The 24,610-nt window shown below is 45.2% G+C and overlaps 1 protein-coding gene across 7 annotated transcripts in view; it reads left to right on the forward strand.

The window, feature by feature from the left end:
* Positions 1-24,610, forward strand: part of zfhx3 (zinc finger homeobox 3) — a 589,682-nt gene that overhangs the window by 330,219 nt on the left and 234,853 nt on the right. For all 7 annotated transcript variants that reach the window (XM_038806373.1, XM_038806374.1, XM_038806376.1 and 4 more), the window contains one exon: positions 22,661-22,892. In XM_038806373.1, coding sequence (XP_038662301.1) covers positions 22,661-22,892 — 232 coding nt within the window. The remainder of the gene's footprint in view (positions 1-22,660; positions 22,893-24,610) is intronic.

Genomic DNA, 24,610 nt, shown 5'->3' on the forward strand with positions numbered 1-24,610 from the left:
CTCCTCAAATGATCAGATGTTTCTTCGCCCATTTTCCTTGGACATCCATTTCATACGACACTGGACCTGTTCTGCCCACGACCGTTCCAGGGATCTAATTTGGACTAGCAACAAAATTCTTTGTATACATCCAAGTCGTCCACCTCAGATGTTCTCTCAGGTTTTCTTAAGTTGGAATGTTTCTTCTGTGCCTTCTGTTTTACCTCCACCCTCCTGGCAAATGTGGAAATATCAGATCCAACCGTATTCTAACCTATTAGTAGCTTGATGGGTGTAACACCTGTGGTGACATGAGGTGTTTTTCTGTAGGTGAGTAGGACTCGGGCCAGTCTTGTATTTAGAGTGGCTGATGACTTCATGGTGGCTTTGGATGTTTGGACAGCTCTCTCAGCCAGTCCATTTGAAGCAGTGTGGTAGGGAGCGGTTTGAATATGTTGAATGCCATTGGTTCCTTTTCACTCGTAAAAGCAGTCCCATTGTCTTAGAACAGCACCATGGGAACCCGTGGGTAGCGAATGTCAGTCACAATTTTCCTACCCGTGCTAATGACGTCTTTCAGCCTTACTCTGGACCAGCGCCTCTTAAATCTTTAAAAATCTTTTTTGAGCTTTTTGAGGTGCTGCACTTCAGATGCCCCTGTTATCAGCACGTCATCTAAGTCTATCACCACCTTGGGTTGGTCCGGTAGTGCGCTGGAAATTTGCACGCACCGATGAGATCTCAAAGGGTAGCCAGGTATACAGGTATAGGCCTTTGTTGATACCTATTCTAACAAATTCTTAAGCCTCACCTAATTCTGTTTGCTCCAAGCGTGGTTCATATCAAGTTAAGTGTAAATTAAACCTCCTACTAATTTGGAGTATAAATCTTAAATTTTTGGTATCGGATTTCGGTCCAATTTTGCCGCCTGATTTAGGGTTAATTTGTAGTTCCCATATATCCTAATGGTTCCATCTGACTTAACCACTGCACTGGCATGATGGGAGCTGCCCGATTTAGAGTACCCAATTATTTTTTTCCAATTAAGGGGCAATTTAGAGTGGCCAATCCGCCTACCCTGCACATCTTTGGGTTGTGGGGGTGAAACCCACACAGACACGGGGAGAATGTGCAAACTCCACATGGACAGTGACCCAGGGCCGGGATTCGAACCCAGGTCCTCAGCGCCGTAGGCAGCAATGCTGACCACTGTGCCACCGTGCTGCCCAACTGTACAGGGTTGATGATGCCTAACTCAACCAGCTGCTTGAGTTCAAACTCAACCTTCTCATGTAAGGCATAGGGGACAGGTCAGGCTCTGTAAAACTTGGTCGTGGCCAGGATCCAGGTAACTCTCAGCTTTCAGGCCCTGGGTCTTGCCAAACTCATCTAGGAAAACCTCCTGGTATTTTTTAAGATGTCATGAAAGTCTCTTTCATTAATTTTGAATATTTCTAACCAATTTAATCTAATTTGGCAAAGCCAATCCTGGCTCATCAGACTTAGACTTGCCCCCCCACTACGATTAGAGACAGTGGAGTTGACTGGTGCTGGTAGCTCATGGGTGTTATGGTTGTTCCCAGGATCCATAAAGCTTTCCCAGTGTGCATGGCTCGTCAGTCCATCGTGCTCTTTATTTCCAGGGGCGGGACCACACCTTGTAAGTAACAATACGTTTTCTCACCTCCAACTGTCACGGAAGCACCCGTGTCCACCTCTATTCTAATTGGCTGACTATTTACCATTAACACAATTGTCTTACCCACCTTTAATGTTGTTTATACTGCATACTTAAGATCCATTTTCGGGGTTATTCTCGACCCTGTGTACTTGAGACAGTTTTTTCTTTATTTGTCCCCGGTAGACTCTGCACTAGCATTGCACTTCCTCTGAATGTGCTCCCTCCTAGTACAGTTACAACATTGGGGTCCCCTGATTTTACATCTCTCTTGGGGTGATCTTCCCCCATTCCGATAGCATTCTTCATTGCTCCTGGTCTATGGACCAAATTCCCAATATCTCTGCACTCTCTTTTACTCCAGCCTCTTTGCTCATTACTTTCTGCTCCTTCATCCCTGGCACCCTGATTGCCAACAGCTTCCCGCCAAACTTGGTGGACCTTGCCTGATTGCGCGCTCTGCAGTTCTATCACCCACCCTTTCAACACTTTTCATAGCCTGAGAGACCTGCAATGCCGTCTTTAAGGTAATCTCTGCCTTTGTTAACTATTTGTCTTGCATGGCCGTGGCCATGTCGTTAAAACCACAGACTAGCCTGTCTCTCAATTTATCATTGAGTGCAATCCCAAACTCACAATACGCACCCATTTGCTTTTGATGTACCAGTACTGTTGCTATTGTTTCCCCTGGGGCTCTTGTCACCCAATTAAATTTGTACTATTGCATTATCAGACTCCTAATCAAGTTATAATTCGGAACCCCACAGGCTGTTAATTAGAGTATTGGCAGCTTCTCTTCTCTTCTCTACTCCACAACTCCAAACTCCCAACTAATCGGAAAACCTCACCTCAGGATTTACACGCTCCAGCCCAATTGACCCTACAGATCACATAATCCTCCGACAACTCACCCCCTTAAAGGGACACACTACCACGGGATTCATACAATAATGTTCACGTTGTATAAGTTTAAGTCTAAGTTTCCAGATATAATGAGAAATATGCCAATATAATCCCAAATAGCCAACTCTCCTATTTATCCGCCCGCAGTCTTGCGACATAGTAATCTATTGGCAGCAATCTATTCTAATTTCCAAGCCATAAAGGATTTGCAAAAAGAAAATAGAAGTATGTTGTTGCTGCGGAACGCATTTTGTAGTGACTCATTGCCAGCCATTCACTCAAAAAGTCAAAGTGTCAGAGCACGAGGATGTTATGTGCCTACTGTCATTTGCGAAAAGAAAATGTGAGTAATAGCCCAAAACCATTGTCACTAATATCATTGTGTATCTATCATTAGGTGCACAAAGAACATGGCAATTATCAGGAATGACATAGTTTCCTTTTACCTGGACTTCAGTTTTTCATATTGGCATGATCGATTAAGGGAAAAGTAGCAAAATCCCCAACAAGACAAAATGTGCTCGAAATGGGGATATGTGAAACATCCAACTGTTGAGAATACATGCTGCTTTTATTTTTCTCCCTTTCATCACATACTTTCTCGATATTTGCCAAAGCATAATAGCAAAGGCAGTTGAAAATGTGTGGAATTATGTTACTAATATCCAATTTTCACTCTTCCGGTAACACTTAGCTTTCAGAATAAGGTGATAAAATTACATTAATAGAATTTTGTAAAATCTTTTATGGCAAAATAGTCACTTTCCGTCAATACCTGAAATTAACCTGTAATTTAGTTAAATATATAGGGTGCAATTTAACTACCGTGTTGCGACCGGCGCAGATCTGGACACACAGGTTAAGTTCCAGGAAAGGCCATAATCGAGATACGTGCCAGGCACAAATCAGTTTGCTATCGAACCAGCCCGCTCCCGATGGCGAGTTCTGGATCTCGCCCAGATATGGCGAGCATATCATTAACCCTAATTTGCATTAATTTCCATCTCATCAGTGAAATTGAAGTCGAATGTTACGGCCTCCCACGAATTAATCGGCTCCCCAGTGAGCAATCACATGGGCAGCATATAGTACTCCTTTTAAAGAATGTGAAGCTAGCGCATTGGATGATGAGGGGGACTGAGGGGATGAGTAGACATTTCCATTGTCGGGTAGTCATTTCAAGGACACCGGATCTGCAGGCCCAGTGCTCGGTAGTGACGGGGGGAACCCTTCAAGCCATCCTTAAGTATTGTGGAGACCCATAACGAGCAACTTCAGCTGCAGCCTGTCTGTCCTACAAACATTTACAGCACAGAGTCCTGTTTTTGGTTATATACGGAAGATCACTTTGACTGTGAGCAGCCTCTAGCTTCACAGCTGAATGCTGTTGCTCATAAGGAAGTTGTGAGAGCACTTCACAGCTCTCAAGTGGCTTCTCATGGGTACATGTCATGTCTCAGACAATAATTATTACATTGCATTTCAATCAAACTTTGAAGCCTGAACAGTTTTCCTGACCTCCAGAAGCGTCAACACCAGAGAGGCAGCAGTCAACAATCAAGCACTCAAGAGCTGGGCTTCGGCACTGGCGATATCCTTGTGCTCGCGCCTTCTCCAATTCCTTAGAGATAGCAAAATGACTGGTGTCATCGAACCCGCAGAGGCTGCCCACGTGTTGCTCATGGCAGCCCAGGTAGTCAGACGCCAGAGAGGGCAGCAACATTGACAGAGCGTGGGGGCATCACCCCACGTGCAGCAGAGCACTGCACATACTGAAGACCTGGCCGTCCATCAGGCCAAGGAGGAATCCAAATGGCCAGCGATGGCCCAATAGGTGTCATTGGTCATTCGAGGCAATGATGGACAGCACATGCCGCAGGGACTCTGTCTCAGCAAAGAAACAGTGCTGCACTTGTGCCACATCCTCACTAACCTGGAACCCCGTGGAGGAGGGCCATCAATGTCAACATAGCCATGAATGTCTCTGCAACTGGTTATTTCCAGGGCTCGAGTGGGGACATGTGTGGCATATCCCAAGCTACAGCCCACAAGTGCATCCGTGAGGTCACGGAAGTCCAGTATGCCTGGGCAGCAGACCATATCAACTTTGAGCTGGACCAAGCCCACTAAGATGCCAGAGCTACAGGATTCTCCGGCATCGCTGGAATGTCCCAGGTCCAGGAGGCAATCGATGGCACGCATGTTGCCTGGCATTCACCGGGGCATCAGAGAGTGACCTTCATTAACAGGAAGAGTTCCCCTCCCTGAATGTTCAACTCGTGTGTGACCACCGCCTCTGGCTCATTGGCGTGTGTGTATGGTTTCCAGGGAGCGTCCATGACAGCTACATCATGGGATACTCGGAGATCCCCGGCGTCTTCGAGGGCCACCCTTGGATGATAGGTTGGCTTTTGGGGGATAAGGGGTACACACTGAGGACCTGGCTGATAACACCAGTGCATGGACCGGAGACAGACACCCAATCTAACAAAGCCCATGTTGCCACCCGTGCTGTGGATCGGACTGCTAAAAATGTGGTTCTTGTGCCTGGATTGCTCGGTGGTGCACGACCGTATACCCCACAGAGGGTCTCTCACTTTGTGGTGGTCTGCTGTGCCCTCCACGACCTGCACTGAAGCGGGGCGATAGGTTGGAGGAGGGACATGCAGCTTTGTCTGACTAGGAGGAGGATAAAGAAGGGATAGTGAACTAGCCCGGGAAAGACCCATAAGAGGAGCCCGTGGATGGAGGTCCGACATGGAAAAGATTCCAACATGCCTGGAGGACCAGGGAGGCCCTCATCCTCGCTCGATCCTCAGAGAAAGAGGCTTTGTCCATCAGCTCACCCCCCCTCCATTCCCCTCCGACCCTCCAATTCCCCTCATTCTCCCTTCAATTCCTCTCCTTGGCTCCAGGCCCCTCCTTTCCCCCCATACATATCCCTCTCACCATTCCCCCTTTCCCCCCCATTCCTCTCCCCCCCCCCCCCCCCCCCCCCCACACTCTTTTCCCGACTACCATTTTCCAATTTCCCAGCGTCTGTGTAACATCACCTCAGGGTGATGGGTCTGTGTCGGCAATATCAACGGGTCAATATACAAGGCAGAAGAGTGATGATCACCCGCTGTGTGGTAAGCTCTGGTGCTGTTCAGTGGATGCTAAAGGGAGAAGAGGGCATCAGGGGTTGGGGTGCAGGCAGGCCCGGTGTGAAGATTAACGTGACAGAGGCTTCACATGTATCAGGTGTAACCTGTTTGAATAGTGAACATTGGACATTTCCATTTCCCTTAGCTATACATAGTGACCCCCAAGTGCCCAGTCAGTGCTCCTGAATCTTCTTGATCTTACGTGGCCTCCTGCCATGTCCTAGGGGTGTTCCCAGGATCCACCTCAGAGGTGGAAGCAGCCTGCTGCCTTTCCGTGCCCTGTTGCCTTTGATGCTTTTGTTGGACATCCTCTGGAGGGCCTGGGGCCAAAGTGCCCCAGCCGACTTACCGGTGTCACTCGTTTCTCCGTGCCGGTTTCTGGAGGTGGGGATTCGGAAGAACTGGAAACCACACTTATCTCCTTGGTGGCCGGACCCGGGTTGGCCTACAGTGCTTCCTGATCCCTGACGGTGCCCGTTGACTACGGGGGTTTCCAGGGGACGGAAGAGCAGCTGGAGTGAGCTCCAGAGGTCTTTGCATCATCGGGCTCTGCCAGTCCAGACGCCTCCCCATTGTCATTACCTTGGTGTCGACGCCCTCAGCATTGTAGTGTGTCGACTAGGGGATTTTCACAGTAACTTAATTGCAGTGTTAATGTATGCCTACCTGTGACACTAATAAAGATTATTACTAGTATGACATCCTCTCTTGAATTTCACGGCCTTGTCTTAGCATCTGCATCAGCTCTGGGATAACCTTGTCCAGAAGCTCAGCATCTGACTGGGACACAGCAGTGTCCTGGGATCCAGCAGACCTCCAACTACTGACTCCCTTGAATGTTCCTGCCTCCACCTGATGTGCATCAGCATCTGTGTGGTGCTCATCAGATTATATCCCAGAAGCCTGTCCATTAATTTGGCCAACCGAGGTGTGTGTCTCTGAGCTGGTGGAAGGTGGAGGTGATAGATGTGGACCGATCCTGATGATGGTCTCCTGGAAGTTCTCCTCCGAGGTGCTCTCTTGGGTGGCAGAGGGGAGGGATGACTCGAGATGACCTGGCCCCATCAGATGGAGATCCTGCGAGAGAATGGACATGTGGTCGGTGAGAGGGAAGGATCATTTTTTCTGGCATGGAACAGCTCCCTTGAGACAGGTCACCTTGGTCAAGGGGCAGTGGATCCTCGCTTCTGCAGCACAGGCAACCTTGATGTCAGTGACTGGTCTCGCCTCAGTCAACCCCGCGATCGTCAGGCCCATTGCACATAGTGGGTGAGGACTCGAATCTCTGGTCCTCCGTCCCCCCATCTTGGCCCTTTCCCACTTATTATGGGGTACCTTTTACTGCAGGAGAGAGGGCTTTGTGAGCCGCACGCTTGATGGATCAAAGGAGTCTATGGCAGGTTGGCATGTGTGGGCACTGCACCTGGACATGAAGGGGTTGTGCTGGTGGCTGCCAAGGATGCTGAGGAACAGCCACCAAGGTCAGATGTCAAGAGGGTACGGGATGTAAGCCAGATATTTGTGGGGGGGGCGAGGGGGGGCTTGGGAATTCAAGGGGTGGCAGGTGGAACTGTTGTCAGGAAAGAGGTGGTATCTTACCCTTGCAGCTCGGTAGAGGTTGCTGCAGCTCTCAGCGTGCCAACATGACCAAGAGGTCTTCTGACATTGGGCACTGGTCCTCTTGGTCATGTTGGCACGCTGAGAGCTGCAGCAACTGCTTCACAAGCAGTATTATTGCCCTGCTGCTGGCCCCCCGACCCACTTGGGGGAATAGGATGCCTCTTTTCTCATTCACAGCTTCAGGAAGCCTGCCCAGGTCGGCACCCCCAAAGCGAGGAGCAGGTCTGCGCGCTGCCATGCTTGTGTGTTTGACTGAGTGGTGAGGGAGGATTTAAAAGCAGCTCCTCTTTGTTCGTGGCCAGGCGCTGAGATGCGAGTCTGGCGAATAAATGGCTAGACAGCCAGTAATGGCAAGACGGTCATGGGAGCTCATTTTCACCATTATGTGCCATTAAATACGGGCTGCAATCTCGCCAATGCGGCTGTCGAGGAAGATCCCACCAATCACCACCAAAATGGCACTTAGAAAATTTTCTGTTAAATCGCACCCATAGCATTACAAACAAATCCTTTTCCACCCTCTATTTCTGTTAAATGTGGAATTTTGTTTTGTGAGGAAAGATTGGTAAATTATTAAAGCTGCTGTCATTGCACTGTAAAACTTCAGAATTTGTGGCATTTCCTCGAGTGTGATGCATTAATATTTCAGAAATATAAAATAGCCAAGACTTGATTTATTGCACCAATGACTATATCTGTAAATCCTAATCCATGCAAATAACTCTATCACTCTTATCAGTGTTTTCGATGATGTGGACATTGAGATTGGAGCAGGGAAGTATGCCACTTCCAAGTTGCTGAGTTATCCTGGTACATTGCTCATCGCAAAATCAACACTACCCAAGAATGGGTTTATGGAATGATACCGACAGCAGGCCAGGGCTTTTTTTTTGTCATGTCTTTTAAAGTCACCTGTAATAATGATGACTGGGGACAGGTCGAACTTTAGACATTCATGGTTTACGGCGTAGCTTCACATGTTAAAGTGCAGCTGTCTCAGTCTGATCTGATTTTCACAAAGAAGGAGTAACAAATATGACTTTTGTGTACATTAGACCTGTTGGGAGAAGGTCTAAATTGAATGGAGTTCTTTGGGGAGGTAGGGTACTCTTTTGGAGAGGTAAGACACCCTTTTGAATATCATCCCAGGACATCAGGAGAGATTACATGCACTTTGAAAGAGATATGGTGCTCTTTGGGAAAGTTAAGGTGCACTTTGGAAGAGGTCAAGTGCCCTTTGGGATTGCTGCAACTAGTCATTCGTGTGTTTTTAGCAAGTTAATAAAATCATTGGAACCATCAAGCTCATTGGAAACTATCAAGACATTTGAGTCTCCTGCTCTTTAAATGTTAGAAAACTGTCTGCCATGTTGAAAAAAATCAGTGCCATCTATTTCACTATCGGTTGACATAAACCTGATTAGTGTTGCATGACTGATTTCACAACCTATCATTATCACAGTAAGAAGTCTTACAACACCAGGTTAAAGTCCAACATGTTTGTTTCAAATACTAGCTTTCTGCTCCGAAAGCTAGTGTTTGAAACAAACATGTTGGGCTTTAACCTGGTGTGGTAAGACTTCTTACTGTGCTCACCCCAGTGCAACACCGGCATCTCCACATCAGGTCATTATCACAGCTTGATTGACAGCTCCAATCTTTATAATGTCTTTGCAATGGGACTATAAATACAAGTACTTATTGTTATAAGTGTTGAAAGGATGTTAAATGTAATGAATAGATTTTTGTTGATGAGTGCTTTATAAAATAGCCAATTCATCGGTAGACTCAAGAACTTTATTTAATCTCAGCATGGGTTCTGAGGTCTACCCATGGTGGGTATTATGACAAAAGGTGGTGAGTAGGGGGCACGTGTTGGCATGATTTGACATTAGGAATGGGGGCCATAAAGGGCCATGGGGTGGGTGGATGGGCATAGTATGTGGGGTATGAGGAAATGAAATGAAATGAACATCACTTATTGTCACAAGTAGGCTTCAAATGAAGTTACTGTGAAAAGCCCCTAGTCGCCACATTCCGGCGCCTGTTCGGGGAGGCTGGTACGGGAATTGAACCGTGTTGCTGGCCTGCCTTGGTCTGCTTTCAAAGCCAGCAATTTAGCCCTGTGCTAAACAACCCTGCGTGGGGCCATGATTTAGCCTGGATGGGGCATGGGGAGTGTATGGGAGTGAGAGGCGCGAGTACTGGAGGGCCATTTTGTGTTTCTCACAGTACTGTACTGTCTTGTCAGCCTTGACTTTTGTGCTCAAGCCCTGGAATGTGACTTGACCCACATGCTTCTGAGGGAGAGTCGAGGGTGATCCTCACTGAGCTACACTCAGTATCCGTTTAGTACGGCACCGTTTTTGCTGGCCTGGGTCGAATATGTGCCCAGATCCTGAGAGTGAGGGTTGAAACTAGGGCCGTCTTATTGAGAGGCGAGAGTACTATGGACTGAACTAAGATGAGACTTAACCCAAAACCACAGATTTATAGTAAGGAATGTTGCTGAGATTTTCCAGAATGGGTTGTTATGCAGATAAATCTTGAGAGAAATTGTTAAATTGTAATGTCACTAAATTTTAAAGGTTGAAGACTTGAATGTAAATATATTTAATGCCCTAACATGCACACCAATAATAAGCTGGGCACTGAGAGAATTCAAAACCAGTGGACTCGCTGATCATTTTACTTTTCGGCTGTGATCGTCTCGTAAGTACATCTCAGTTGCAAGTGCTGCTGTCACACAGTCTTTGAGCCCTCAAACTCAAATAGTCGACCAAAATAAATAGATTCCCCCCCCACCCCCCCGCAACAAAAAAACAATAAACTTGCAGGAAATAGCAACCACATCCTTGTCTGAAAGGACAGTGAAAATGTGACCAGCATGGCAATGTCCAAGGATCCACTGGAACATTAAACCGTGACAAGTTCCAGACTGTGTGGCAAAGTGAGCCAGACCTTTGGCTGTATTTTACATGCCCCAGCCAGGCTCTTTTTGGCCCTAATACATAGTCCACGTCATAATAAGTTTGGTGTGGGGAGTTGGGCATGAATAAGCAGGCCGGTTTTGTAAGAAAAGTTTTTTAAAGGGCAGTAAGAAGGGATACAGAAAGGAAGGCAGGGATGTTATCTTTGGTAGGTGCCCATTGTGCACCAGGGGAGCTCCTCGAAGCGAAAAACCTCCTTTTTTCCTAACCGCCTGCTCTCCAAAACCCCTATCTCCACTGCCATTATCCCTAAGCTGGCCAAAACCTTCCTGCACAATACCCCAGACTTACCTCACTCTGTAATCCTTTGGATCTTTTTCTCAGGACAGGTCGCAGTCTGGCAGCACCCTTAATAAACTCTTGGCACTACTGGGATTGCTGGAGCTGCTGTGGAAGGGGCAGATGTCCCACTATGCCTCATTTAGCCTGTCCACAGCAAGTTGTGAAAGCATTGATGGGTGGCATGGAGTGAGTTGGCTTCCAGCTAACGTTCCCGCTGGCTCTCCCGGCACTGCAGCCATTTCACGCTCAAATGAACGTCAGCTGGCTGCAGGCAGGACTTCTGTCCATCCCTCAGGAGGAGCTCCCGCCTTAGAGAGTTGCCGACCAATCTCTCTAGTCCCTGCAGCAACAGGAGCTGCAGTGCACCAACAAGGAAGTGCATGAAGATGACAGCGCTCAAGTCCAGGGACTGGATGGAAAGGTAAGTTTTCAGAGTCCCAAGGTGGGGAGGGTAGGGAAGGCCTTGGGGGGGGGGGGGGGGGTGCAAAGTGGGGCAGTTTGGATTTTGCGGAGGGGGGAGGCTGGGGGTAAGGGAGATCGAGCAGTCACTGAATCTGAAAAGGGGGTTCATTTCAATGGTGTTTCTGATGGAGGCACCTCTCCCCTCCCTCCAGCCCAAGGCCTGAGTCTAATCACTTTTGTGCTTCTCCCACCTCAGGTATTCCTCCTATAAACCTAAAAATTAAGACTGGTTGGGAAACAGTGCACCCCAACAACCTACTGAAGAGGGAGTGTGGTTTTCAGACCAATGAACATATTTCTGTTTGGAAGCTTCCTGTGTAACACTCGGCAGAATCAATGTTTTCATAGAATCATAGAATTTACAGTGCCGAAGGAGGCCATTCGGCCCATTGAGTCTGCACCGGCCCTTGGAAAGAGCACCCTACTTAATTCCAAGCCTCCACCCCAACCCCGTAACCCAGTAATCCCACCTAATCTTTGGACACAAAGAGGCAATTTAGCATAGCAATCCACCTAACCCGCATATCTTTGGACTGTGGGAGGAAACCGGAGCACCCGGAGGAAACCCGCACAGTCACGGGGAGAAAGTGAAAACTCCACACACACCCGAGGCTGGAATTGAACCTGGGACCCTGGAACTGTGAGGGAGTAGTGCTAACCTCTGTGCCACCATGAGGGAAAGATTGTTGCACTTCCAACAATTCCAGTTTTCAGTACACCGACCAGTTGCCACACTTTGTTCTCATGGTAGCTCTATGCAAAGATAAATCAAAGCAATTAAAATAAATAGCACCTGGCATACAGGATCATTTTTCTCAGATCTAACTGCGATCCTCTTTCTGTACAGCCTTATCACCTATTTACATGATGATCTCTCTCTAATCCTGACAATTTGAATTCCTCCCTTTATCTGAAGAATTGCAGTTTTTCTGGAATAATGTCCTCTTACCTAAATGTGGTCTAGCAGAATTGGGGATGTCCCGCTCAGGCAATTGGCAAATTATTATTCAATGATTAATCAAAGTGCCTCAATGATAAAAAGTGTCAGCAACAATGGTAAACCAGTGTTTCTGACCAATGTTTCCCAAAAAACCCAGAATGCGCCATCTTCCCAAAGGGGAACAAAGTCACCGAGCGAGCGCGTTTAGCCGCGTGTTTCCCAGCGCTCGCAGTGCCGAGAAACGTATGGCTACTTAAACGCAACTCGCTTTGAATAAGGGGCCTGATTCCTGGGAGCGAGCTTTCAACGGCCACACTCCACCCCAGCCAGCTGCTTTTCTGACGCAGCGTGGCCGATGAATCCCACCCAGAGGCATTTCAAAACAGATATTTCCCCAACTCTAACACTAATAGAAATGAGATTTAGATCACCATTGATATCCGTATTGACCACAACGAATTGAGCCTGAAATTTCGGGCATGATTTAATGGTCTTGTTGCACACGACTTGGTGTCGCGACAAGGCTGTTTAATCTCGTAAGAGGCCAGGCGTAGCGGCACCTTGGGGGGCGGCAGGGGGCTGCAAGGCCATTGGAGGCCCTGGGTTGGGCAAGGTGGTACTCTGGCACTGCCAGCCTGGCACCCTGACTGCCACCCCGGCACCCGTGGCACTTCCAGGGTGTCTGCGTGGCACTGCTAGATGGGCAGGTGCACTGCCAGGGTGCCAGGCCCATGGTGCCCAGATGCCAGGTTGCCCACACAAGGGATTAGGCCCGGTGGTACCATGCCTTTAAGAGGTGAGGGGGGTCTCTAAGATCACCTAAGAGGTAAGTTGGGGCAGTGGGGCGTCCAGAGTCAGCAGTGGGGATGTCGAGGGGGGGTCGAAAGATCGGGGCAGCATTTAAATATGGCACCCCAAATCGCGAGTGCATTTGCAGCTGCCATGTCAGAGTGGTATGGACACATTCCCAACATTTGGGACATCAGTCATACAGGCACCGAAGATATTCCTTTATGGAATTCATGGGCCTGATCTCGTCAGTGCAGGAAATGAGGGAAGAGCGGCCTCGACGTGGCAGTCACCGCAGAGGCCAAAAAAAAGGCAGAGTCCCGTTGGATAGCGGAGTCATTCTCGGTGCTGCAGTTGCCTAAAAATATCCCGCAGGCAGCACGGTGGCCTAGTGGTTAGCACTGCTGCCTCACGGCGCTGAGGTCCCAGGTTCGATCTCGGCTCTGGATCACTGTCCGTGTGGAGTTTGCACATTCTCCCCGTGTCTGCGTGGGTTTCGCCCCCACAACCCAAAAATGTGCAGAGTAGGTGGATTGGCCATGCTCAATTGCCCTTTAATTCAAAAAAATAATTGGCTACTCTAAATTTAAAAATAAATAAATAAAAATATCCCGCTATACGTGCCAAAAATGGAACTGCCAATTTCAGACAAGCTCGCTGTGAACATTGCGCTTATATTTCAACAAACTTATTAATGATGGAAAGTACTTTTAAAAATGTAAAAATATTAAAGCAGAAACGAGAAGAAGAGTTATCAGATCAGAAATTAAAGTTAATTGAAAGTTGGCCATCTGTGGGTACATTTAAAAATAGTTGCCTTATTGCACTGAATGCTTTAGTGTGGAAATGTGGTGTCAGAACTCAGAGGGTTAAGGAAAGCACATGCACAGAGTTTAATTTAATACATTTTGATCCCAGATGATTACATTATAATTAGCGAAGGGGGGGGGGCACGTACAAACAAATTACATTTGCTATCTTCAAATTAAAATTTTACTTGAATAGCGTGGAGAAGTAACCTTTGCTGGGCTGCGAATCCCAGTTGATGTCTGAAAAGCCCCAAGGTCTTCTGTGTTTTATGTATATTCGTATGAATATGGTAAGGAAGGCTATAGATCAGAATAATGTACTCTTGTTATATTGGCACCAAGGTACAATATATAGACTTTTTTTAATTGAAAAAAAAAATGCATTTTTAAAAAGTGCTAATTTTGCTGCCATTTGCAGCAATATTCAGAGTCAAAGCAGCACCCAAATTAGCATTCATGGAATGATAGAAATGACTGGCCAACGCTAAATTTTGGTTCCATAGTGTTTGTGATGCCTTTTTGCCATTGCTATTAATGTATCAAACGCAGTGAGAAAACCAAGCTCAAAAAAATCTATTGGCTTGAAATCCAGGTTAGGTAGTGTCTGTGTCTGTAAAATGAGAAAGTGAATTGATCAGCCTGTGTCCTCCTCCAAGAGAACTGTGATGGCAGATTTAAACCCAGCCATGTGAGAGCATTTGATGTTGGAAGAAGAAAGCAACATCAGTTAACGAAATCATGAAGAAAGAATGTATTACTGTTGCATTAGGGATTTAGTGGGAACTGCTATAATAATTATGTCTGTTTGAAGAGAGGAAGCATCATGACCTCAAGTTTGTTAATGATATTTTAATCTTTCTTGTGTTTTATATATTTCTTATGTATTTTTGTGCACAGAAGAAGTGAATGAGTTGTTTTAAAAAAGGGCCTTTGGTAAATATCTTCAAGCAGTATGATTTAATTGGTAGATAAAAACATGCATTACTAAGACCAGACAGTAGAAAAATACCTTTTCAAGTGTAACGTACCGTCCTCCCTGAACAGGCACCGGAATGTGGCGACGAGGAGTTTTTCACAGTAACTTCATTGATGCCTATTTGTGACAATAAGCTATTATTATTATTATTACAATAAGGTAATCTTGAAGTTTTGCATTATTGTGTGTATCGTTAAAGGTATTCCTTGGCCACTGTTTGTGTGTCGTCATGGATTTCCCGGCATCGGATTTGGGGGTGGGGGTAGGGGAGGGGGGGGGGGGGGGGGTTGGGGGGGGGGGTTGGGGTGGTGCCCCAAAGGTGTGCTGGGGAATCCCTCTCAGAATTTCCCACATGTGGGTTTCCCCGGCAATTGTCCAGAAGCGCTAATTTCCCCTGGACAATTGCACTGGACTGGAAAGCATCCAACAGAAATGATTTAAATTGCTAACTTCAGATCGTTCTGCCAGAGTTACCCTCATAGTTGCTCTGAAAGAGTTGAAGGAAAGAAAAACACTTCAGAGTAACTATGTTAAAGACCCAGATCATGCTCCGCAGGGGACTCTCCCCCTCCCCCCCCCTCACCCATGTCCAACTACCCCCTCATGTCTGAAACCCCCACCCCCCCGATGCGTGAACTCACCCCCCCCCCCCCCCCCCCCCCCCCCGATGTCCGAACTGTCCCATGCCATTCACTTCTCTTACCTTCTCCCTTTCAATGGGACCTTTAAACTCACCTGCTTTATGGCAGCTGGTGCAGTAAAAAGGGGGAGTGTCCTCTTTCGCTCTGCTCCCTTTGCATTTTGTCACTGGTCGGATGAGACTGTCACTTTATAATCTAAGTGAAGGTAAATTGGTACGGAGTGGCAATCCAACGCTGATTGCCGCTCCATGGAAGTTATGGGCCATCCAGGCCAAATAACTTAACATTTACATAAACGACCAATCAAAGTGGACAGAAATAATCCTTTTATGGTAATTTCTGAACCCAAATCTACCATCAATTAAACATCACTTGAAGAAATTACTGCACGCCCGTTCCCCCCCACCCCGCCCAATGCCAACCCACCCCATACAAAAATAGATGAAACAAATTTAGTCTGTTTTTTTCAATGTTGTTATGCACATTGTGCACAGCTCGAGGGGATATTATGCTTCAAGCTCGTCTTGAGCTTGAGCAAGCTATAACTGCTATGTTTATGAGATGTTGCACTGGTAATAGCTAATGAACACGAGTATAGATGTGTAAGAAGATCAAAGCAAACATTTTTAAACTAACTCTTTAAAGAGAATAGCAATAAAATTAAGTGCTGCCCTTGAAATACTTAATTCTTTAAAGCTTGCAGTACACTGACTAGCTTACTACAAAATATTTAGGCTTGTTAACCAGCTGTGAGTAATTTTGAAAATTGACAGAATGAATAAAAGTTCAATGTACGATGCTTCCATCTAATGACAGTATCATGTGATCTATGGAGTGTAATTTCTAATTTGCATGTCTAATTTTGGGCTATGAAGACTATGCCTCCTCCACCATGTTCCTAAATAGTTTCCTTCAAAATAAATAAAAGTTAACGCTCAAATTTTATCCTGTTTCTTCGCAACCTCTGTGTGTCCTCCACCATGAACCACAGCCTGGTTATTTAACATGTTTCTTCACATTACAAATAATTTTCCCTCCAAGACTTTCACCGGAACTTTCCAGCTGGTGAGGTCTTCTGGTCCTGCCGATGGCGCACCCCTGCCATGGGTTTCCCGGCAGCGAGGGATGCATTCAACAGGAAACTCTGTTGGCTGCAGTGGGACCCGAAGATCCTTTAGCCGGCCAGTGGAGGGTTGCCTCTGGCGCTACGAAACACATGGCAGGTTGTGTGAAATATACCACCCTTCGTTTCCACAAATAACTGGTCTTTGTCAGAATTAAACATTAGATCCTGCAAATATCTTTTAGTTCATACTCTGCCCTGATTTAATTCAGATATTTTCTAAAATTTGGTGGAGCTTTGTATATATTTCACCCTGCAGTTACAGTCAATAATTATAAAGCATTTATCACTTTATTAGGCTTTAGACAGGTATTACTGTTAAGTAAACCAACATACAAGGATAGTATCAGTTACTTCTGCTTTCTTTTCAGCTCCTGCCTTAACACTTCCTAATAAATCAATCCAACTGGGGAAATTAACTTTAAAAAAAATTAATACGAGGGATGTGGGCTTCGCTGGCGAGGCCCACCCCTAATTGCCCTTGAGGCGGTGGTGGTGTGCTCCCTTCTTGAACCACTATACACCTTGTGACGTGGGGACTCCCAAAGTGCTGATTAGGGATATGATTCCATGATTTTGACCCAGCAAATAGTAAAGGAATGGAGATATATTTCCAAGTCAGCATGGTGAGTGGCTTGGAGGGGACCTTGCAGGTGGTGTTCCAGTTGCTCTGCCACCCTTGTATTCTAGATGGTAATGCTCGTGGGTTTGGAACGTGATGTCTAAGGCGTCTTGGTGAGTTCCTGCAATGCATCTTGTAGGTGGCACACACTGCTGCTACTGTGCATTGGTAATGGAGGGAGTGAATATTAGTGGATGGACTTGTAGCTATGTGGAGGTCTAAATAAGAGGCTGAGAGATTACCTTGAAAACCTTTTATTCAATACATAGAAATATTCCATTTTAAACCCTATGCTATCCTTGCACGTTGGTTTACATAACAATAATACCTATCTAAAGCCTAAAAAAGTGATAAATGCTTTATAATTATTGACTGCAACTGCAGAGTGAAATATATACATAGCTCCACCAAATTTTAGAAAATATCTGAATTAAATCTGGGCAGAGTATGAACTATTGTGGAACAGTGTTCTGTTTCATTTTAAATACTTACTGCAGTTCTTGGACATTACATAGTAAAATGTTGCTATTTGGGGCAGTGATATGCAGAAGCTTTAAAATTTTAGTAAAGATACTTGCAGTGTACGCTGCTGATAGCTTATTTTCAGTTAATCTAAATTAAATTTCCTGCCTATTTGGGTAGCATGAGCATGCTGTTTGTTGTGTACAATTCCATCAAAGACTGTGTATAGGGATAAACATCGTATTCAAACGATTGACTTGCATCAAATCTGTCATGTGGCCCAGATTGGAATCTACATCTTGCAAATTGCATGACTGGAGAATCTTGAATTAGCGTTGTATAGAAAAAGTTGTGGTTTTTGTAACATAACTCATGGGTTTTTGTTAGGTGGTAATTAGCAGATGATGGTGGAACTGTCATCCTATTTCTTCAGGTTTTAACATAGGATAAGTATCTTTCAAAACATGTTATTCCCTTGATCCTTGTATATTATTGCCAGTGCCTGCTTTGCCTCGTTGTCCAAAATTGTTATGTTTCCCTGGAGAAGCTTTTCCTAATCTTCTTGTCTCACCCAAAATTCCTCTCTAACCTTCAACACAATGGGTTTACATTCAGGTTTCCCCTGTATATTGTGCCTAAGATTGAGAAAGAATCAAAGTTCAGAATTCAGCAGCTTTCAATATAATTTTGGGGAGTAGGTATAAAGGGGGAGCTGTCATGTAAAACTGCCGAAGCAACACCCAACAAGCAGCAAGGCGAGCTAGAATCGAATACATCACCGAAAACATCAATTTTTTGGCTGATGATGTGGTAGAAAGATCAAAGTTTGGGTGCTATCTTGGAAAGGAGAGATTAGTACTGACTGGATGTACTTTGCATTAATAGGAGAAGAGACAGGGATACACTCAAAATATACCTTGCATGAAGGAGGGATATTTAAAACTAGTAAAAAAGAGAAAAAAGTATTCTACCAGTATACAAGATAGCCACCTAGGTTTAAATAGCGGGCAAGAAAATCAGATATAAAGTATAGACTAGGAAGGAATAGTGAATTAATATGAAGCACAAGGTAAGTGAGGGAATGGTAGCAGTGTGGTAATGTTGCTGGACTAATAATCCAAAGAATGCAAGTTGAGGTCCTGTTTGAGTGTTTGAACTCAGTTGATTTTTTTCAATAAAAAGCTGGTGTCAGTAAAGATGACCATGAAGCTTCCACATCATCATAAAAACCCGGTTGGCCCAGTAATTATCTTTGAAGAAGGAAGCTTGCTGTCCTTTCTGACTCGGGCCTACACAAACAGTGCCACACAAACACGGACGAATTATCCAAATGAATTGCCCTCTGAATTGGTCTAGTAAATCAATTCGGTTGTATCTGGAGATGGGCAGTAAATGCCTGATTTGCCAGGAGAGCCCCAAAATGAGATTTAAAAATAGGTTAGTGGAGAAAGGACGAGTGAATGAAAGGAGACATCCATAAATGTTAGAAATCGAATGGCAACAGAAAAAGCACAAGTGTGACATGACACTTGCTGGGTTTAAACCGTGTTGAAGTGGTAGATATCCATGTAGGGTTGGAGGGTAAATAAAGGATAACATAAAGGTCTAGGAAAGAGATGTCATCAAAGAGGCCTCCGAGGAGACTAAGTCACTTGGGATGCAGTTAAATGAGGGGAAACAAGGGAAAGCTACTGGTGGAAATTTGTTGCAGACTTCCACCTGACATTGATCAGGTATTTCACTGGGAATTGAGGAAAGCGTCCAGCAATGCTAATATTTTGATAATGGGGGATTGTATCCACCCAGACATTGAATGGAAGATGAACATACAGGAACCTGGGAATTTGTGGATGTGTAAAGTACTGCTACACACATTAAAATCCTATGGGCAGGGCTCGTACTGAAGCTGCACTCGACCGAATGCTGCTGAACAATAGGGACATTAGATCATGAGGCGGGGAGGTGGTAGCTAGTAAATAGGGTCATGAGATTCAGGGTAGATAAATGAGAAGCCAAGAGTAAGAGTAACATTAGACCATTAAGCTTTGCATCGCAAATCGTGGAAGGGTGCTCACACTGGTGAAGCAGAATGGGTCAGAACTAACTTAAACAGACTTTTTAAAATGATATAATGGGATGTGTCGTCGCTGGCGGGGCCAGTATTTATTGCCCATCCCTAATTAACTTGAATTGAATGGTTTGTTGAGCCATTTCAGACAGCAGTTAAGAGTCAGCCACATTTCTGTGGGTTTGGAGTCACATGTAGGCCAGACCAAATAAAGGCAGTAGATTTCCCCTGAGGGACATTGATGAGCAGATGGGTTTTTAATAACAATCGATGATAGTTTCACAGCCACCATTACTGAGACTCGCTTTATATTCCACGTTTCTAAAGGGAATTTGAATTCTACCAGCTGTGTGGTGGGATTTGAACCCATGTTCCCAGAGCATTAATCTCTGGATTACTCGTCCAGTGACATTACCATTTTGCCATCATCATCCAGCAAAGATAGAGGGCTGGATTCTCCGTCGGCAGGATCCTCCGTTTCATCTGCAGCGCACTCGCGCCCGTAGATTTCCTGACGGCATGGGGTGGCCACAATGGGAAACCCCGTTGGTCGGATGTGGCGGGATGGAGAATCCCGCCCAGAATGTATTTGTTAAAAATCGTGGGGGGTAGGGCAGCACAGTGGTGCAGTGGTTAGCACTGCTATATCATGGCGCCGAGGTCCCAGGTTCGATCCCGGCGCTGGGACACTGTCCGTGTGGTGTTTGCACATTCTCCCCATGTTCGCGTGGGTATCGCCGCCACAACCCAAAGATGTGCAGGCTAGGTGGATTGAACACGCTAAATTGTCCCTTAATTGGAAAAAATTAATTGGGTACTCTAAATTTAAACAAAAAAAAAGAATTGTGGGGGGTAGAATGCAAATCTGGTCAGCAGGTACAGTGTTCAGTGACTGAAGCTTTTGGGGATAAAGCAAGGACATTTTTATATAGAGGCAGAAGATGGCCATGATCAACAATGGGAAAGCTCAACATGTAAATGAACTGCAGAAATAGCCGAGCAACTATACAAATTTAGATTTGTTTAAGAAATTAAGACAACTGTCAAAATTTCCAAGTGTATGGAGGAAATGAGGGACAAATACTATTCTCGAGTTTAGTAAAGGGGGCATAGCTGAAATGAGAAGTCGGTTTGTTAGTTCAGTGTTTACAAGGACCATCTAAGGGCTACAACAATGGGGCTGTTGCAAAAGAATGAAATTCTAGGATGTGAAAATTTTAAAAATTGAATTGGCGGCTGGATGCTTGAATGCAATTAAAGTAAATAAATCACCTGGGCTGCAAAGGATTCATAGAAACATAGAGCAAGAACGGGTCATTCATTCCCTTTAACCTCTCCTGCCAGTTAGTTCGATCATGGATATTACAGACCTAAATTCCTTTCACCCATCTTTCTGGCAATGCCTTAGGCTGCTTACCTAAGATAAATTTATCAGTCTCAGTCTTGAAGATTTCAATTGGCTCAGGATTTGCACCATTTTGAGGAATAGCATTTGAGATTGCCACTACCCATTGTATGAAAAAAATGTTTCCCGATTTCATCCCTAATTGGCCTAGCTCAAGCTAGTCCTCACACTCTTGTGTACTCGAGGATCTATAGCAGAATCACTAGCTTAATGTGCAGGGGATTTGTCGAACAGAGGGTGGTACTGAGGAATGGCTAGTATTTTAAAATTGGCACTTACTTTTAAATTTTACTATGATTGCGGAAAGTTTTCTGAGAAAAATAACTGCTTGGAAACTCGCAGGCAGTATAACTCCAAATTCCTGAGTTGCGTTGCGTGAAAAAGCAGCCTTCTTACTCTTGACCCATCTTCTGCCAGTCGGTGTATAATGGTGGCGGAGGCAGATGGAGGGCCTTCCATGGTCAGTAATTGGCCACTGAAGGGCGGTCAGCCTAGTTAGTGAATGCCTCAACCAGTCCCTCTATATTACGCCGACCGAGACGGGGTGGACAGGAAAGTGGTCGGGTTAACCACATGACTTACCTTACATGACCCCCTGACAAAAGCACGCCCAACAAGGAGCTGTATATTCCAGTCCAAGATCTATATTCATGATTTGGGCTTTGGTGTGGAGGGCACCATTTCCGGAATTAAAAGTCTAATGACAACCATCAAACCATTGTCGATTGTCGTAAACACCCATCTGGTTCACTAATGTCCTTTAGGGAAGGAAATTTGCCATCTTTACCTGGTTCAGCCTGCATGTGACTCCAGACTTACAGCAATGTGGTTGACTCTTAACCTCAAGGGCAGTTAGAGATGGGCAATAAATGCTGGCACAGCCTGCGACGCCACATCCCATGAACGAATAATTAAAAAGAATTTACAGGTGGTGCAAAAGTTGAAAGCCGAGTGAATTGTGAGGGTGAAATCAAGAGGAAATAGGCAGGCTAGAGGAGTGGATAAACATGTGACGGTTGAAAGTTAATGCAAGGCAGGGTAAAGTGACACATTTTGGTCAGAAGAACACAAACCTGCAGTATAAATTTGGGTGTACAATTCTAAAGTTGGTGCAGGAGCAGAGTTACACAATCTCATTCCAAGTGGGAGGGGAAGTTGAGAAAATGATTTTTAAAAGTATACAGGACCCTCCATTTTTTAAATAGAAGCCTCAAGTACAAAGGCAAGTCGAGTGTAATGAACCTTTATAAAACACTGGTTAAGCCTCAGATGGAAGGCTGTTGGGGGCAGATCCAATTTTGGCTTTCGAAGGGCATTGGATAAGCACCTGTAAGGAAAAGAAAATGCAGGACCAGAGTGATGATCCAGGGAGTGGGAATAGCTAAATTGTTCTTAAGGAGTAGCGACATGGGCAGACGAGCTAATTGATCTTCTGTTCTGTCACCGTTCTATGGTTCTGTGAATTAGCAGCTCATACTTGGACATCAAAAACATAACATGTGATAACATTACTGCATCTTTTGTGTCAGCACAGTATGGCTTGAGTAAAGCCCTTTGTGGGCGAATGGGTCAGTTGGATAAGTTGTGTTGTCTGTACCAGAGCAGTGCCTCTCCTATGAGAGTAAACCGAGGAAAGGAATGGTCAGCATTGATAAATATTTTTGTACAAATGGAAGTAAAATACATTTGTGAAACGCATATAATTAAATAGTGGTATTTTGTCAGTAGTGTTAACCATTGATTATTTTTCTCCTTTTGTTTTTAGCACTTGCAGCAACATGACAGCACGGTGGAGGCTGAGGCATGTTACTACCATTGTTCACTGTGTACCTACTCTACTAAGGCAAAACTTAACCTTATTCAGCACGTACGCTCCATGAAACACCAACGGAGTGAGAGCCTGCGCAAATTACAGCGGCTACAGAAGGGTTTGCCAGAGGATGAAGATGACCTTGGGCAAATCTTCACCATTCGCAAGTGTCCAGCTGCTGAGACAGGTAGGTACCCATTGGTTTCTAACATGACTCTCACGAAGCTCATCCAATCCTTTCTCCTTGACCTGCCAAAGTCTGCAGGTTAATAAACTCATTCAAGAAAATTGTTTCTTGTCACAAGTTAATTCGTCAAAATACTTTAGATAGTGGAATATGTTTGATGTGGATTCTGGAGGGAATAAAGCGATTTAAACACTGCATTAGATTTAGTTTCTTTTATGAAGAACATATTAAAAATAGGAACTAATCTTGATCTAATCGTCTCATCTTTTTGAAACAAATCCACTTGCAATGTGATGAACGTTGCACTATTTGATATTTTCCACTTAACTGGATCAAACACAAAAGGACCCCAAATGTCATTCTATTGCCCTTGCTTTACCTTTTACTGTTACTGGCATGAATGGCAATAATAATGGCAATGACGCATTGTGGCGAACTTGAACTAAAGGTTTAAACTATGCAAAAGGATAGTCTTAGGAAAGATGTTGTAAAATGATCACTGATCCCAATTAAATATTACCATGGCCTTCATGTATAACAAATTCCTGTGGGTGAGGGGATCACAAATTTTCAGAAGCAAAGCACAGTGCCAGCAACATAAACAAAACCTCATATAATATGCTGAACTGCAAAGGTACTTTTTAAATTAACAAAAGATTGCAAGCAAGGATTCCACCAATAATTACAGGAGTGTAACCGTGGGGTGAGCCTTCTCTCACCTGCACTCTTCACCATGTAGAGAAGAAAACATCAAGCGCCCATAGACCTGGAGCCAAAATTGGGTCTCATGGCAAAATTGCTGGCTTGCCTGTCTCAACTGACTGCATTTAGGCAGCATTCAATTAAAGTAGGTTTAGTAAAAGAAAAAGCAGAAGAAACAATGCAAAGACAAGATTGGTATAACAGATTTGTAGAGGTTGGAAATAATTGAATTGTCTTGGAGCCTGGTTATTTATTTAAGTACAGATACTCTCTTGGTGGGTATGATACTGGACAATCAAAATAAAAGTAATAAATTTTCATTGTGGCAAATTATGAAAGTGAACACAGTAAACCTGATTGTTCGAGGGCTGGTAGCATTCATGAAACTCAAAATGCCAACTTGTGATTCAGCTGGAGCTGGCACCAGGGAAAATCCTCATGTGAGCTACCAGATTTTTCCAAACTCCAACTGGATGACTAGTGTCCTTTTGGGACAGTATCTGCTATCCCTGCCCATTCTAGCCTGTGTGTGACTCCAGCCCTACACATGGGCCGTGATTCAACTAATTGTGAACAAAGTTTCATAGGGAGCATTTTTAGCCACGTGTTTCCTGGCACTCACAGCACCAAGAAACACATAGCTATACAACATGACAGGGCCTCAGCAGGGGATGCGCAGCCGAGGCCGCATTTGGCTCCGTTTTGTACAGTAGGGTCCCCACAGCCAACGCCCCCCACCCATACACACTATGGGAGGCTTCCTGGCCCCTCTCAACATGCAGACAGGGCACCCCCGGCTCAAACACGCACAAATAATATCAGTGTGGTGCTCTGGCACTGCTGGTGCCACCTGGGCACTCTGGTAGTGTCACCCTGGCACTGTTCATGCCAGCTGGCAGTGCCAACAAGGCACCTTGACAGTGCCAGATGGGCACCAGGCTGGCACTGCCAGGGTGCCCAGGTGGCATCAGCAGTGGCAGGGCACCACCCTGCCCAAAGGGCATGCAGCTGGGGGC

The sequence above is a fragment of the Scyliorhinus canicula genome, chromosome 9 (genome assembly GCF_902713615.1).
Source record: "Scyliorhinus canicula chromosome 9, sScyCan1.1, whole genome shotgun sequence".
NCBI lineage: Eukaryota > Metazoa > Chordata > Chondrichthyes > Carcharhiniformes > Scyliorhinidae > Scyliorhinus > Scyliorhinus canicula.